Raw genomic sequence first — 17,491 nt, forward strand, 5'->3', positions numbered from 1 at the left:
AGCACTTCTTTTCTTTTCCATAACAATGCTGGTTCTGGAAGGTTGAGATCAAATGGGCCAAATGACTGTTTATTCAAGCCTCTCTCATGATTCTGTGATTAATATCTCAAACTTACTTTTTCAAATACTACTTCATTGTGTATTGCTTTGACCACAGATTTCTGCTACATTTCAATCGCCTGCCTGGCATTTCTGAAGAAAGACACAAACATCGGAGTATGCTTATGGATTCTCACAGACCTGGCATACATGTAAGCAATAACCCAATCAAAATAGTGATAAAGGAGCACGTGGATGAAGGTTGGCAGTATCTCTGAGAATTTGAGAGACAGGCTCTCCAAATTAAATTCAAATAAATGCAAACAAACTGCTTAGATAACACTCCCAAAACTTTCACAACTTATCAAGATGAAAAACAATATGCAAATATGTCTGCGCCTCTCAACATGAAAAAGAAACAAGCTGTGGATTTGAATATTTTTCTCAAGGAGTTTGGTAATTTTATGGTGTCATGGTGAAACAATGGCCTGTGTGAAAACCTGCAGAGAGCTGCTGTAAGCCTGCAGAAATATAGGCACACTCAGTACTAGTTTTATGCATTAAAATAGTAGCATATTTCCCAAATCATGTAAGGAATTAGTAAAAGTGGCACAACATGACTCCCGTTTTAAGTCAGGTCTCAGGTTTTATTGCTTTGCTTGGCTTCCAGCGCCATAGGAAAACCATAACACATTCCATGTTCCCAATGCATTTTTAATGGCATTTGTATCCCTATTTTGTAAAATTCACTCTTCTCACCCACTCTTCTCAGCTGCAGAGAAATGATGGCAAGTTATTTTTGTCAACATGGTTTCCTTTTCTGACGAATTGTAATCCTTAAAAGCATTACATTTTATTCAACATGTTCATAAGCCCGCAGAAATCCTCCACTGAAGAATTTGGAACTGATTATGCTCATGCTGTTTTGCTTTCACATCAACCTCAAAGCAACTGAAAGTGTAGCTGTAGCTGCATAGATTGGTTTTGCTATTGCAAATGTTACTGCTAATTCTGATACCCGGCTCATTTTCTACCACTTTTGTTTGTCCTTTACCAGTACGTATAATTTAGTCAATGTTAGAGAGGATAAAAGTGGGGATTTTTTTTTGCATAATGAAGGATTAATGCTCATATTCCAGTTGGTGAATTCTATAAAAGGATATTTAACTAACCAATGTTGGAGTAAGCCTCTGCAATCCCTCGTCTTTGGCACAATGTCAGTTTAAGACAGTACTTATTCTGATAGAGAGCTCAGTGGACAGGGTGACAGATTTGCTGCTTAAAATGATTGACCTTGTCATTCTCAAAACCAGACATGCAAAATTTTATATTTTTTCAGTCATCCTATTTTATTTGAGAAGTTCAGAATATCATTATTGTACATGCTCACGAGCAGGAATTCTTGGCTCACCGATACTGGGAATAAAGCATTCTGAGATAAAAAGTGCTATAAAAATGCATTCTTTCTTTTCTCTCACAAAGCCTAAGATAGATACAGCTTTTCTTTCAGCCTCAGAGCTGCTGCTGACGTGAAGGATGACAACAGAGCATTAGGAAAGGACAAATAATAAAATAAAATGCAAACACTTTATTAAAGACAATAATGAGCTGCAAGTTTTAACACTTATCTTGAGTTTTAGAAGACAGTTATACTCAAAAGGACAAGTATATGGTAGCTTAGTCACTAATGATGCAAGCAATGCACCAGAATTGGGCCATGTGATCTTTATAGAGCAGTCAAATAACTACAAGGCTTGAGGCTTGTGGTGTTGGATTCTGGACACGTAACTGAAAAGATGAAACATGTAATAGGTTGCATTGTTGTGAGTTTCGTCCTCAGGTTCAGATTGTGGAAGAGATTACAGTGCCGGCCTTCCCAGTTCTCAGAAAGCTAATTGATGAGGTAATGCGATTGGGGAGTAATTACAATTTCCTTGAACACAGCATGTTTATTTACCAAATTTGACATCGTTTTTGGTAGGACTCCACTAGTGACACTACAGTACTTGAGAGGGAATGTGTTATTGTCATGAAACATAAATTTATAAGCTTGGTTACAAGCAGGAAAATAGGTGATTAATTGCAAATTTATCATACAGCTGTTTTTTTCAAAAAAAAGTATCTAGATGCAAAAAAAATAGACATGACCTTTGTTGTTCAAATTACTTTATATATTATCTTTCAGAGACTTTATAATGTCTGCAATTTAAATGAATGTATAGTGCAGTCAAATAGTCACATGAAAATGGAATGAAATTATTGTGATGCAAAGATGTGAAGTGCATTCAATAGATTACGTGGCACAATCTTTAGCAATAGTTACAGGGGGCGAGAGAGAAAAGGAGATGACAAGAGATGATAACTTCAGTTTCCTTTTAACAGATTATCTTATTTTTGAATTTGAGAGATCAAAGTGGCAAGTGATTTGTGACCATGGGATAAAGTGAGCCAGGTATCAACAGGGTAGTGGTATAAACAGCCAGCTTTCCAAAAATAAAGTAAAATAAAGTCACATAAGGTTTATTGGGGTATACTGCATAATTAACCTTGAACACTCTGATCACTTACTGGATATATCCTCCCCAACAGATTAATGCTCATGTGGAGTCCTGTAGCCCGGTGGTTAGAGCACTCGCCTCACATGCGAGAGACCTGGGTTTCATTCCCAGCAGGGCGAAACATTGGGCAAGTTTCCTTATTCCATACACCTCTGTTTACCTATCAGTAAGTAGGAACCCGGTTGTTAGTCGATTAGCGGATCACTTTTCTGAAGGTAATAATTCCTTTTTAAAAAAAGGTTTGTCACTCAAGCCAGAGTATCGCTTTTCTAGGGAAAATAATCTCTTCAAAATAAAAATAAAAAAATAAATAAATTTAAAAAAATTAATTTTGTCACTCAAACCACCACTGCTTCTGCACACTTGTACATACAAAGCTTCCAAAATATTTTGGTCTACATTCGGAAAATTAAAGATAATAAAAGGTTCAAACACTGCATGGATTGCTCAATGGATAAAATCATTTTGACGTCAGGAATCTCCCAGGTTCAATTCTAAGGTAAAACTGAGTTAACTGAACTAAGCGGAGTTGATGGACAAAAGACGAATACTGGCCTCAATCTCGGACTATAAAGAACAAAAGTCCCAGGTTGAATTCTCAATTTAGACCAGATTAATTGATCTAAAGGGAGATGGTGGTCGAGATACTAATCAGCCTTAGTGTTTCTTGGCTCCATAGAACAAAGATTGAACTATCCTGGATTCATTAGATAGCAAGCCACTTCAAATACAAATACATTTGATATTCAAATCAAGGCAATGATTTACTGTTTTATAGAGTCCATAAAATAAATAAATTATTGTCACATATTATTAGGAAAGGCCATATACAGAGGCTTTATCTCTCAAGTGATTTCCACATTTATGGCAGTTTCGAAATATCATGATGTTCATTTTTGGGCTTCGTAATGCAGCATGAATCAAAAACATTACATTTCGTTCTGGCAATTAATCTGATAAAATAATGGAGATATAATCCTTCTTGTTAGTATTGGTTCATTAAACAAAGAGCTTTTGCTGACTGGGTCCATCTGCACTTTTTGCTTGCAATGTTCACAACCACTATTTTTTGGTCAGCCGAGTGTGCACTCTCTCCCATTTACCTAGTTCCTGCGACTATTAGGCACAAGTTGACAAAAGAGAAGACTCGGGTAGAACCCAGATTTTGTGTTGGTTTCATGACCATCGTCATAACTCTTAACAAGAATAAACAGTTTAAATCATCATTATTTTATTTGCTCTCAAAAAAATCAAAAAATTTTTAAATTGTCATGTAAACTGACAAACCAGGTTCAATAGTAACCACAGTGCATTTTACAGTAGAGTACAATAAATATAATGAGATTTATCAACAGGAAAAACTGGTCTTTAATGTATAATGTCTTGTTCATAAAAGTAATGAAACAAAATATTACATCTTTGAGAAAAGTTATACCAAATATATTTCAAAATATTCAATGGTCCAAAAAATGTAAATCAACATAAAATGCTCTTTTTTAAATACTTCAGATGCTTTTACTTGCTGCTTTCATATTTTGAAACAAAAGGACCACTTAAATTGACTATAAAAATCACAATGTATAGATTTTATTATAGATTGTTTTTCATGGAAAATGAATATCCCTATTACTTTTGCCCCATCTTAAGTCAGTGTCGTTAAAGAAAATGGTTTCACTGTGACCTAAGTCTACAGTTACTTTATTTATATCCAATGGTGACTCACCCATAGGGTTAACAAAAGTCTTTATTGAACAACCCAGTCTGAACAAAACATGCTTGTCCTTGAGACATAACTGTGAGATCAATTGCAATACTGCCATCTAGTGTGTAAAAAGACCTACATTATTTGCTGAGTTTATACCCTGTCTGTTTCAACAACAACTTGCATTATTTAGCGCACTTCAGGCAGGGTAGACCTTGGAGCATTTAACAGTGGCAGAGCCTGATGCCATGACTGGGGGCAGGGGAAGATGACTGTAAGCACGGTCGAAGTGGAAGGTCTTCAAGCACGATCTGAAAATTGAGAAGGAGAGCGCAAAGCAGATAGATTGAGCCAGAGAGTTCCAAAGTTTTGGGTGTAGTGAATGAAAGCACTGCTGTCAATGGTGGAGGGGAGGGGACAAGGGTCATCAAACTTACAGTCAATGGAGCCTTTTTTTTAATGGGTTCAAATATCTTCACAAACAAACACACGAACATTATTTTTAGGAATCAGTATACAATAGATCTAATTTTCTCAGCTAAATTCAGCAGGACAACAACTTTCTTTGTTCTACAGTAAACCGGATAACTCTACCCTGGCTTAACTCGTCACTGCCACTTAAGTCATCCTACCATCAACTTCCCATGCAAAATATTAATAAGGGATATGCAGCTCATCGCATTCTAGAAATTCTTGTAAGCACTTACAAAGTAAAATTGATTGGATAACTCATCCTATAAGATGGTGTCTCACATCACCAAGGGTTCCCGGCCCATCCTGTGACTGGTGTGGGCACTCAGCCCAGGTTGGGCATGCATAATCCAAATGCATCCCAGATCTCCGGTCTATTAGAGGGCTGCGCCATGGCTTCCTGCCCTGCTTCCTGCCATATCCTGTGGCAGGTCTATTGGAGGGCTAGACCAATAGACCAGAGGCTTCTGCGATGGATCTGAGCATGCTTGAACAACCTCAACCTTGTGCCCGCAAGAGTCACATGAAACAAAAGTGCTTGCCATGGTCTATGTTGACATATGAATAATAACGCAACATTGCCATCTAAGGGAGGGTAATGGTACAGCTTTCAATCGCAATATATATTAAAGTTTGCCATAATTGCCATAATTACAAATTACAAAATTACATTTGCATAGCACCTTTCATGTCGGGAGAACGTCCCAAGGCGCTGGACAATCAGTGCTTCGGACCAAAGCTGAGGGTCAGGATCAGGGAGGGTGGAGGACAGGAGGGGAAGGAGGGTGATCGAAGGCACGGTTGAAGAGGAGGGTCTTGAGACAGGTCTTGAAGGAGGCAAGGGAGGGGCCGAGGCGGAGGGACTATGTGGTGGAGTTCTAGAGGATGGAGGTAGAGTGGCTGACGGCCTGCCCGTCAATGTTGGGGCGAGCGAGGCAGGGGACGTGAATCAGGCAGGAGCCCACTGAGCAGAGGGAGCGGGCAGGTTGGTAGGGGGTTAGGAGGTCACAGAGTTAGGGGGGAGCAAGACCAAGACCATGGAGGGCTTTGAAAGTGAGGATCAGAATCTTGAACTGTATCCTCTGTGTGAATGGATTTTTATTGAAAGGATTATGGCAAATTTATTCTGTTTGTAGTGTTACGATAGAATAATCATCAAAATGCATTATAAATATGTGCAGGATAGCTTCGTGGCACGTGTTCTGACTTTTTCCCATAGCAAATAAAAGTCTTTAACTGTCATAAAAAAAGAAGTGCATGCATTATTTCATCAACTTCCTGTAGATTTATTTGTTTCTGTCTTATTTATTGTCTTATCCTTTCCTTTGTGTCCACTGCTAATCTGTTCCTGATCATTTGCTGCAAGAATTTATTTGGAGTTGCATTGCTCTCTATCTAATCTCTCTTTCCTGCACCTTTACTGTACCGAATTAAAATCAGCCCTGCTCTGTTTTCCTGCTATCCAGACTGCCAATAGTGTTCTAAACAAACGCAGCAAAAAAAAACCTCAAGAAAATGCTGCTACGTCTTTAGTAAGTAAGTAATATCACTGTTCTTTGATGGGCCAGCACAATAATTTGAAATCACTGATTTTTTTTTTAAAAAATCCCCTTATTTCCCAATTGTTAACAAGACATGCAGGGAAGGAGGAGAAAAGGGTCCGACAAATTAGCTCAAATTAGTTGCCAAATTAATGGAAAAACCGTGGAGTTTAAAGGAGCAAGAAAACATGCCATTGCTTTCTTTATGTTAGCACCTACTTCTTGACGAGAGGTGGCGCTCAAACCGCACATTGGGGTTGGCGTTGGGTGCTTTCCCTGGTCCTGAAACCAACCAACAAAGCGCGAAAAGAACAAAGTTCGTAGTGATATAGACCTGTGAAGTCACAACCTTTCATTTAAGACAAACCTAACAAACCCAGTTTGTGGGAGAGGTACCTCGCTTTCGATTTACAATTCTGTTGTCACATCATTGAGACGTCTCGAAGCACTTCACAGGATATACTGTAAAGTGGACTGACCCTGTATTTTGCGATTATCCTCTTGGGGGTGGGGGGGAAGGGGCGGGTAAAGCGGGGTCTCCTTGGAGCTGAACTGGCTCCAATGTGACATGCCTGGCAATGGAATGGCGGAATGGAGGCAGCCTTCCTGTGACTGTCTCGGTAGTCCGGTTCCTGAGCCAGGCAGGTCCACAGTATTCCAGGGCACTGCTGATGACAGCAAGGGCAGCCTGGCTCATCGCAGGAATTGGGAGGATAGATCAGTCACTGGGGGCAGGAAATCCTTCCACTGAGCTCACGTTAACCCTGCAAACCCAAGCCATAACCGGTAGGGTGGTCCTAGCTGGACAAGTGGCAGGAAAGCTTGCCAGACAATTTGTGGGCGAAATGCAGCCGCCAGTTTCACTGAATTCAGTGGAGTGTGTACTGCAAACCAAATAAAGGAAACAATTAGTCCTACTGTAAAGCACTTTGAGGAGAAACATGGGGCATTATTATTGAAATAAATAAAACCAGAGAGTGGAATGCACATGTGTTTGTTTGATCCATACCTTAACATTTGATGTAAAGGATTGCTATTGAAACCAGATTATCAAAAGAAACAGAATGCCCACGTCAAAGTCTAGATGATAAATTGCACGACTTTATCGAACTACATTTCCTGGGTTAATTATTTTAATTGTCTTTTCTCATTTCCATTAGGCTAATGGAGCCTTTTTAAGTAAACACCAATTGATTTATGCCGGCATGGTGTGTGTTAATAAGCCTGCTGCTAATACAATTAATAAACTCGGTAGGAGATGAATACAACAGACATAGAGGAAACACGCTGACCTTAAACTATGTCTAAATTTGGATTTTTTTTAAAGAGGGAAATAATCTGATTTTGATATAGAGTAAATTTAAATGGAGAAGGTAGAAATTGTTGCACTGGGGAATGGAAAGACAAGAATGTGATCAGAATTAAACCCCGCTGATTATGTTTTTTATAGGGTTAAGTAGACTTGCAAACGTCCCTTTCCTACTCAACACTGTTGTTATTGAGTTTGTTAATATAAAGACATTTACAGTCAGAGACCTTGAATTGAATTCTGTTGCAATGCTTTTAAAATAGCAAATTACCCCATTTTGAGGCAGCAAAGGTTAGGCATGGGCTACACTCTTGACTGTGACAGGTTATTTATAACACTGTACAGTGGTGCAAGATAAGTAAGCTTCAAAGGTGCATCTTTTGATATTTGTCTTTTGTGACAGAAAATGGTCAATTCGCAAAAAATGACTGGGCTTTGCACAGCACCTTCTGCCTTAGGCAATAAAGCAAACTTAAATTAAATTAATGCTGAACAGCAAATCTACAGCCTATCGCTTCTCCACCACATCTTTCATCTTAGATGCAGTTGTGCTGAACACAATGTTTGTTTGATAACCTTGAAAAACAAAAAGATTAGTTCTCAGTTTGATCAATCAGGAGCATGAATGAACCTGTTCACATATGAAGTACGTTTGCCATTCCACAGCAAATCTGTGACAATTGCATCTGTATGTACACAAAACGTAACCCAATAAATTGTCCAAAACTAAAAGTGGATTTGGGTGTTTATAACTGCACAGCCATTTGTGAGCATAGGCTTTTGCCAGCTAACGCAAGAAATTCATAAAATGTAGCTATTTTGAAGATGACATAAAGAACCAGGTCATACACACGGGGAAAATTATTCTATAACCGGAATTATTCGAATATCAGTTATCTGATCTATATTCTTAAATTAGGCATGAAAATTATTTGGGATTTCTAAATTCTATTGAACAAACCTAGCTATTCAATTATCTGATATTCAATGAACCAAATTTCACTGTACACAAGGTGGCTTTATGAACCTTTTGTGATATTTTGGGGTACCTTAGGATATATTCGAGGAAATGATTCCCATTAACCAGAAAGCTTTGAGCCTAAATATAGGTACAGAGTTAAATACTGTACTTCACACTCAGGAGTTACTGCAACTGCATTGAAATTGACAGATATCTCACCTGAATAAGTGGAGGCATGATATCATGGCATTAACACAGAATCCTTGCAAACCTTAGCCCTGTCCTGAGGCTTGAGGGACCAAATGGCCTTTTCTGGTTCTTACGATTTATATACCTATGATTTATAATACATTCCTAATGAGACATAGAACAGAAATCAACTTAGTGATTGGACTGCAGTGTCATTTAGAGATTAAATATTTACTGAAGTTAGCATAACAAGAAGAAATGGACAACACTTGACACTTCCTATCAAAACAATCAGTCGGTAACTTGCTCACATTTCTTTGTACATCAAAATACCAATAAATCATGCATAATGATAAAGGGAATATTTACACCAGGAGCATTTAATGAAATAAATAAGGTAACTCTTTTTGAGAAAGCATTTCTTCCGTAAAAAACCAGTAAAAACATTACAATGTAAAATTTGTGGGTAAATGGCAGTCATGTGTATGCTTATTATGCCTTGGCTGAATGAACATTTGGATGAAAGACCGAATCTGGATTAACTAATAGTACCTCAAAAGGAAGATGAATAACTATCACTTTGGGTATCAGATTATGATGAGATAAAGGTTTTCCATATCTCGGATCATTACTTTATTGGATAGCCAGTTGGCCAGTGCACTTTCAGTGACTTGATCTGAGTCTAATTAAAATGGACAAGTGTTTCCGCAATTCTCAAAGTTATGTATACTTAATAATGACCTGAGGATGAGGTGACATTGATGGTGAAGGTCAGAAGGGAAATAAGTAAACTATTTATCTTGATTCTATTTGTCATTGGCAATAAAATAAATGATCCATTATTTGGGATTCCTAACTATTGTGTTCTGTTTTTAGACAAGACACCTTGATGTTCAAGATTGAAAGGCTCATAAATAAGATCCTAATCAATGTTTAGTTATTTGACCAATTCTGAAATGACAAAAAAAATTGTGAGTAAATGCACTTGGTCATAATAGCTCCATTTATCAATAGTCTAAAGGTAGAAATTAATTTCAGTCAAATGACCCTGACTCATATCCTGCTTATCCTGTTGCCACATTTGTTTTGGCAAGCTGTGCTCTCAATTAAGACCACTTTAGAAAGTAGAGTGGCCATATCTTTGATTAAAATGGTTACTCAACTTAAGTGAAAGATCTATTCTATTTAGTTTGGCAGAAAATCAAAGCATACCGAGGTCACTTTGATGTTTTTCAAACCCATGATTTTAACGTCACACTGCATACATAAATTCTTCACTTTGAAGACATGTGGAATCCTGTAGCTCAGTGGTTAGAGCACTTGTCTCGCAAGTGAGACTTGGGTTTGAATCCTGGCAGGGCAAAATGTTGGGCAAGATTCCTTACGCCTGTTTACCTAGCAGTAAGTAGGAACCCGGTTGTTAGTCGATTGTTGGATCGCTTTTCTGGGGGTAATAAAGCCTTGAAAAAAAAATTGATCACTTCAATCCATGACTGATTGTAGGACACTGCTGTGCACAATTAGCTGCCATGTTTCACCCACAAAAATGTACAGTCAATTCACTTTACACTATATTCTGTGAAGTGCTTTGAGACATCTCGAAGATGTGTTAAGGAGCTGTATCAAATGCAAGGATTATTATTATATGTCTGCTACCCTTCCCCACACATAAGATTACTCTTGACTACAGTACTTACAAATCAGTTTGGGTTTGCTTTCTGTGGGAGCATGTTGGTTAATGTTTATTTCTTACTATTTCGAGCAATCAAAAATAAGTATAAAGGAAACAATATATAAAATTCTGTGCATGGGTTTAGCCACGGATCAGAAGTTATTTAAATAATCTTCAGTGATGAAACAACTTTCCAAAACAATAAAGAGATTTTCTATTGTAAATAATGTCTGTCAGTTTCCAGTCCAATCTTTGTTTTCTAGATGCTTTTCCTGGCTACTTCTGCAAACTACTTCCGTAACCAATATTAACAACCAAAATTATTTCCATGCACATTGTGAAGTTCATGAATTTGCAAAGTGCATGGAAATGGAAATGTTTTCAACAAAGCTGAGTACAAAAAGACCAACAACTCCCAGCAGCTCTTTACTGTCCAATTGATTGGCACGTCTGTCAGATTTTATCTGCTTGATCAATTTCTCCAGTGACACTTTCTCTCCAGATGCAACATATTGTGCCCCCGAAATGTCAATGCCACCTCTTTACAGCTCAAATGAGTTTTGAAAATTGTGCGAATCGGGAAATAATACAATACACACACACTCTCTCTCTTTCTGCTCCAGCCCACTGCTCAAACCTGCAGTATGAGGTGAAAGAAGCACAAATATTAACTCGAAATTCTAGTATAAACTAGTACAAGGGTACATACAGTAGCATTTTTAGATCAAGCTACAAAACATAACAGTGATTTCTGAGAAGTAAGTTTTCTCTGAGGTCAACTAGCAGCAAAAAGGTTATTTGTTACTTATTTGTCTATTATTGTAAGTTTTGTTTTACAGTTCACACAGGATAAATATCTAGCAAAAATAGTATAAATGTATTTGGCCGTCGTTAAATTAACCCTTTTCATTTCAAAATGGAAAATTGAACTTTGCATTAGAGTAACCAGGATATGAGTCATGGCCATTTGGCTAAAATTAATCTCCATCTTTAGATCATTGATAAATGGATCTATTGTGACTCACTGCATTTTTCTTTTCAGAATTTCAGAATCGGTCAGATAACTAATCGTTGCATAGGATCTTATTGCGAAGCATTTTAAACTTGGACATCAAGGTGTCTAGTGGTCTGAGACGAATGTCATTCAGTTTGTTATATCGTAAATAACAAGGTCGAGGACTCGCTAAAATGGGTGAAAAGCTTCTCCACGTATTTGAGAATCACCCACTGAGGGTATTGTACAGCAAACACTGATGATGAATCCTACCTTGTAGTTACAAAACATTCACCAAGTTGCAGAACTTTCTCCTCAATTTTAAACCACACTTCGAGTCTCTGATTTAATACAGGATTGAATGGATAATCAAATGTACCAAAACAAGGCGATTGAGAGAACAGGAATCGTGTTTGAACACATAGTCCAGCCGACAAACGAGTTAACCGCACTCTGGTCAACGAATTCCGCGGGGAATAAACTCACCTGAATCGGTTACAACTTGATAGTGATTACTTTTCTTGCTGTTAGTTCGAAGTTGTAAGGCATTGAGATTTCAGAACAAAATGCCAGACGACTGTCTTAAGAGTAATTACATTTGAGAGAATGATTTTCAGTGCCACCTGCTCGGTGATGCTGACAGTGACAAGGACTTGGATTGAGTGGCCAATTGAACATTGATTACTGCCTCCCTCTTCCCCGTCAAAAATACAGGTTTGAACCTTTCCAGCATTGTTTTCTAATTGTAAAATGTTTCTAGCTCAGGTCAAGCAAAGCAAAGCAAATGATAATAATGAATAATAACTTACTATTTTCCCGAACAGCAGAAATGACCAGGGGTTTAACATTAAATGCCACATTTTTAAACGTTCAAGTTAACAATATACCGCTGTGGTGTTAGTTTGCACTTAATGGCTACATACTTTACCTACATAGAGAGAAATCCACTAAAGGAAAAATTAAGTTTATTTTACCTAATGCTCAGATTAATCCAGATAAGAAAATCAAAGAATGCATTAGACTGGTTTAGAAATTTGGTACCATCAACATTTAAATAAAGGATGCTATTGAAAGTAGCACAGAAGCAAGCATTGGAGCAAGTCTCAAATCAGTTTTATTCTTTGCTTGTAGTATCACAGGGAGATAAACACGAAACCTGTGTGGTTTAATTGGCGAGACCAGAGGCAGGTTTACTGTAACGCTGTCAAAGAAGGATTGGATGGAGTACATAATAAGTACACTTAGGAGTGCTCCGTTTCAAATCTATTCATCAACTGGTAATAGCATAACTTTGAATTCATCAGCATTATCAATCATTAAAGTCCAACACCAATAAACTAATTGAACTCATTGAAGTCGTGTGAAGAAATACGTGACAAATATGCAGCCTTACATACGGTATAAAGTTGTATCCGTATAAACTTCTGCTACGTCGCTTTCTAAAACTAAAAGCTGCAAAAGATGCGTTTGGTCTCATAAATCACCCGGTCAAGTGTTTTATTCCTCACTGTGGAATAATCTTGTGCAGACGTTACTGTCAAGTCGCCATATCGCCAGCCTTAAATAAGCGTGGAAGTAAAATGCAACTCAAGAATAAGATGACACGTCTGAAAAACTGTACCGAGAGCCTCAGAAGAGCTCTGAGCTTTTCGTCGCTGGGAATAAAATCCCGGGCAGATAGGCTTTTTATTGCAGTTCTTCCAGTTATTACAGTTCGCTGCTCCCACTCTGGTCATTTAGTACTGAGGCACTGTCCCCGTTGTAATTGGAGAGAGAAAAAATCCACGTGTTAAATTAGCATAATAAACGCATTTAACATGCAATCAGACGGGGGCAGAGCAACTGCAAGTCACAAGCTTTACAAAACCCTAGGAATCAGCAGGGATGCCTTACAATTGGTCCAAATGGCAGTGTGCCCAGCAACCGCCAGAAGAGCGGAAGACGGTTAAGTGAACATTTCAAGTGGTTTTAAAAAAAACCTCTTACAGCCGCAGCTTCGCACTCATCCTCGAGATCCGCTGATGTGAAAGCTTCCCCGGACACTGCAATCTTTCAGGTATTAGTTTCAATGATGCTTTTGCGTGGACTGTGAACGAACAGCGACAGAATAACAGCAGGACAGGATCAGAGGGAGAGAGAGAGGGAGAGAGAGAAGGGGGTTCCTGGTGACTCCCTGCTGTCAGAAGTGAGATCTCTCCTCTACTTCGGCTTCTGATATCGCGGACTAGGATTGCAAACGTTATGAATACTTACTGCAGAATAAAGTAAACGGAGTTAATCCATCTGTGCCGTTGCGCTTGACCAGGACGCAGACAAAGCCGCACCGAGAGAGACCGAGAGAGAGAGAGAGAGAGAGAGAGGAAAAAAAATAAACGCGCAGTGGGGGCTAAATGTCCTGGTGTTAATTTTCCTGCATCGGTCCGCGAGAGAGAGAGAGAGAGAGAGAGAGAGACGAGAGACTGGAAGAACAAGTCCCATCTGTGCGAGGAAAGTTTCCCCCGATCACCAGCGGAGATCATGGCTGCAGAGATGACGATCGGTTTGGCCAAGTCGGCCCTGGTGAAGATTTCCGACGTGGTTGGCGAAAGAACGAAGCAGATAAGTGGTGCAATGCAAGAACCGCGGCGCCAGAGAAGAATTATTCTCTTTATAGTGTGTATTGCACTCTTGCTGGACAACATGCTGTACATGGTAATTGTCCCAATTATACCAAATTACATCGAAACTATCAGATCTTACAAACTGATATACGTTCCAACGACTGTCAACGGAACCAACGGTTCAATTGTCAACACGACGATGAAACCCATCCGATACAGGTACCCCAATAAAAACGAAGACATCCAAATAGGAGTGCTCTTTGCATCCAAAGCTATTCTTCAGCTGCTTGCCAACCCGTTGACTGGCACTTTCATTGACAGAGTGGGGTACGACATCCCTTTATTCATCGGGCTCATCATTATGTTCTTTTCCACCATCATCTTTGCCTTCGGTGAAACCTATGCCACGTTATTCATAGCAAGAAGCCTCCAAGGGCTGGGCTCTGCCTTTGCAGATACCTCCGGGATTGCCATGATTGCTGACAAATACACAGAGAAGGCTGAGAGGAGCACAGCCCTGGGCATCGCCTTGGCTTTCATCTCCTTTGGAAGTTTGGTGGCGCCCCCCTTTGGTGGCATATTGTACGAGTTCGCGGGCAAAAATGTCCCCTTCCTCATTTTATCTTTTGTTTCCCTTTTGGACGGCTTATTATTGCTCACAGTCATGAAACCGTTTTCCAACAGGACACGTGAAAATATGCCACAGGGCACACCTATCTATAAACTTATGGTCGATCCCTACATTGCTGTGGTAGCTGGTGCTCTCACGACTTGTAACATCCCTTTAGCTTTCCTGGAGCCCACCATATCATCCTGGATGAAAAAAACTATGAACGCAATCGAATGGCAAATGGGGCTAACGTGGCTACCGGCGTTTTTCCCACATGTCCTGGGCGTGTACATGACTGTAAAACTAGCTGCCAAATATCCCAATTACCAGTGGTTCTACGGGGCTTTGGGCATGGTCATCATTGGTGGCAGCTCATGTTTAGTCCCAGCCTGCAGAAATTTTGAGGAAGTCATCATCCCGTTGTGTGGCCTCTGTTTTGGGATCGCTTTGGTGGACACCGCCCTGTTACCCACCCTTGCCTTTCTGGTCGACGTTCGCCATACATCTGTATATGGCAGCGTGTATGCTATAGCCGATATCTCCTACTCGGTTGCTTATGCCCTGGGACCCATCGTGGCCGGACAAATTGTCCACACTTTGGGCTTTGTGCAGCTCAACCTCGGCATGGGCTGTGCCAATGTCCTCTACGCCCCTGCCCTCCTGCTGCTCAGAAACGTGTGCCAAATGAAGCCTTCGTATTCGGAGACAAACATGCTTCTGGAGGATGGGCCCAAAGGGTTGTACGACACCATCAAAATGGAGGAACGCATGGCAGGTAAAACAGGCCAAGGAAGCTCCATACATAATTATACCATGTCTGGGATCGTGGATGACAATAACGCAGAGGGCTACAGGAGAAAACACACGGGACCAGGTCTGTCTGAGGAAGATGATTCATCTGGCAACGAATATGATTAGGACTTTAAACCATCCGATGATCAAACAGTCCAAGGACATGGATGAATGAAGTTAAAACATAATATTGCCATATATAGTGTACTGGATGTCCAATATAATCTAATGTCATCGCTGTTGTGCTTTTTTTTTGTATAATTTGTCATTGATTGTTCAAGAGATTTTAAAGGAACTGAGAATGTGCTAATGATGGACTTGTAATGAAATGCATCAAATAAGAATCCTATCCTTTAGAGTTAACAGCAATATTATCAATCTGTTTAGATGGCGTACAGTGAAACGTCTGCTCTAATTGAAGCTGTGTGCGTGAGTATTAGATTGTGTAAAAAGGGTAAATAAATAGTTGTATGTATTCCAAAACTTAATTTGAATATTCAGGGACTTGGCGAGAAACAAATCGTATTGTACATAGTGTATGCTGTTTAGGTTGTCCCTTATGATTTGACATGAAACAAAATCGATTGTGTATTTTTCTCTGGGAATGAAACTGTATAGAATTATTTTGACCGATGTGTGCTGCTATATTATAAATGCATTACGTCAGATTAAAGTCTGGATAATAAGGCGATGGTTGCGTTTGAATAATTCATCACGAGTGTTCTTCAATGCGTGGCTTATGTCGCCTGGAGTTTTGAACTGCATCAAGGTATAATACCCAAATTTACCAAATCACAGATTTATATCAAACATTGAGTTCGCCAGACACTGGAGTACATTTTCTACTTTCGCGTATGATACCAGCATGTCCAGTTCGACATTACCCACACTTGAAAGGCTCGTCCACTTGCTTTTCGGTCAGTTAAAGGCTAACTAAACCCACCGATTTGGAGGGAGGCTGCAATACGATACTAACTTCCAGCACCGCGCATTATATTTGAGTGACTCGTTGTTTCTACGCGAACGTATTCACGGGGATAACATTCAGGGCACATCAACTGGTCTCCAATACTTCCCATTTATAGCAAACACAAGAGGTATAAATTGGAGGCAAAGATCGACTCTGTGACCACCAGCTATTTATTGATGATCGCTTCACCGTGAGTTTCACACCAACGAAAAGCAGACTGTGGCTATTCCGATCGAGAATGATCGTCCAAACACCCCCAATTTGCGCAGATCACGAAGGGAATATTCATTCATGGAAATAAATGTGCCATAACGTCCATTTAAAACGTATTTTTTTTCCTCTCTTACACACACACTCGATTCGAGAAGCAGAAAGTGGCCCCCGAGCACACGGCACATTCAAACCCACGATATAACGACGACAATCGCGATAATTTATAACTGTGGTCATTCGGAGCCAACTATAAGATCCGTACCATTCGCACGTCACATTTTTTGATGGGTCGCCCACTTTTATTCTGCAAAAGGGAAGTTTTTTTTCCCCTCTGAAGCGTGCTATCACTATCCATACATCTTTCTGTGATCTTTTGGTGCAAATCTAACCTTGTCCAACACGTACCTCCGCTCAGGACCTGCGAATATTCACAGTTTGCTTGGCATTCACGGGGCACTTTCCATCGACATTGCAACCGGCAATGGGCGAAGAAGACAATTCACGCGATATCAAAATTGACATCATTACAAAAGAGACGAGAAGTATTATTTTTTTTATTCAAAAAGCGACTCACTTTCTGCAAATCACTTTATGAACGGTGGAAGTCGTCGGCTGAAATCAAGTCAACGTAAGAAAAAGGATCAAGCAATCCGTTTGCTCGTTTGACGTGGCGACAAACAATAAAATAAATGCTGTGTACAGGTATTCAACAACAACGTTAGCAAAGTACATGTGTATTCGACACTGGAGTGTAAATCATTGACTGTCCAGTGCCTTGCAGGTCGGGAGGACGTCCCGAGGCGCTGGACAGTCAATGATTTATACTCCAGTGCAAATCCTCGACAGTCCAGCGCCTTAAGGCGCTGTCGG

At 39.6% G+C, this 17,491-nt stretch overlaps 1 protein-coding gene across 1 annotated transcript; it reads left to right on the plus strand.

Moving 5' to 3' along the window:
* The first annotated feature begins 13,271 nt into the window (after nucleotides 1–13,271).
* On the plus strand, nucleotides 13,272–16,129 carry slc18a3a (solute carrier family 18 member 3a). The gene has a single exon (XM_007898379.2). It carries the CDS (start codon nucleotides 13,954–13,956, stop codon nucleotides 15,562–15,564), a length of 1,611 nt encoding a protein of 536 aa, XP_007896570.1. The 5' UTR covers nucleotides 13,272–13,953; the 3' UTR covers nucleotides 15,565–16,129.
* Nucleotides 16,130–17,491: the final 1,362 nt, after the last annotated feature.

Source organism: Callorhinchus milii, unplaced genomic scaffold (assembly GCF_018977255.1).
Source record: "Callorhinchus milii isolate IMCB2004 unplaced genomic scaffold, IMCB_Cmil_1.0 Scaffold7, whole genome shotgun sequence".
NCBI lineage: Eukaryota > Metazoa > Chordata > Chondrichthyes > Chimaeriformes > Callorhinchidae > Callorhinchus > Callorhinchus milii.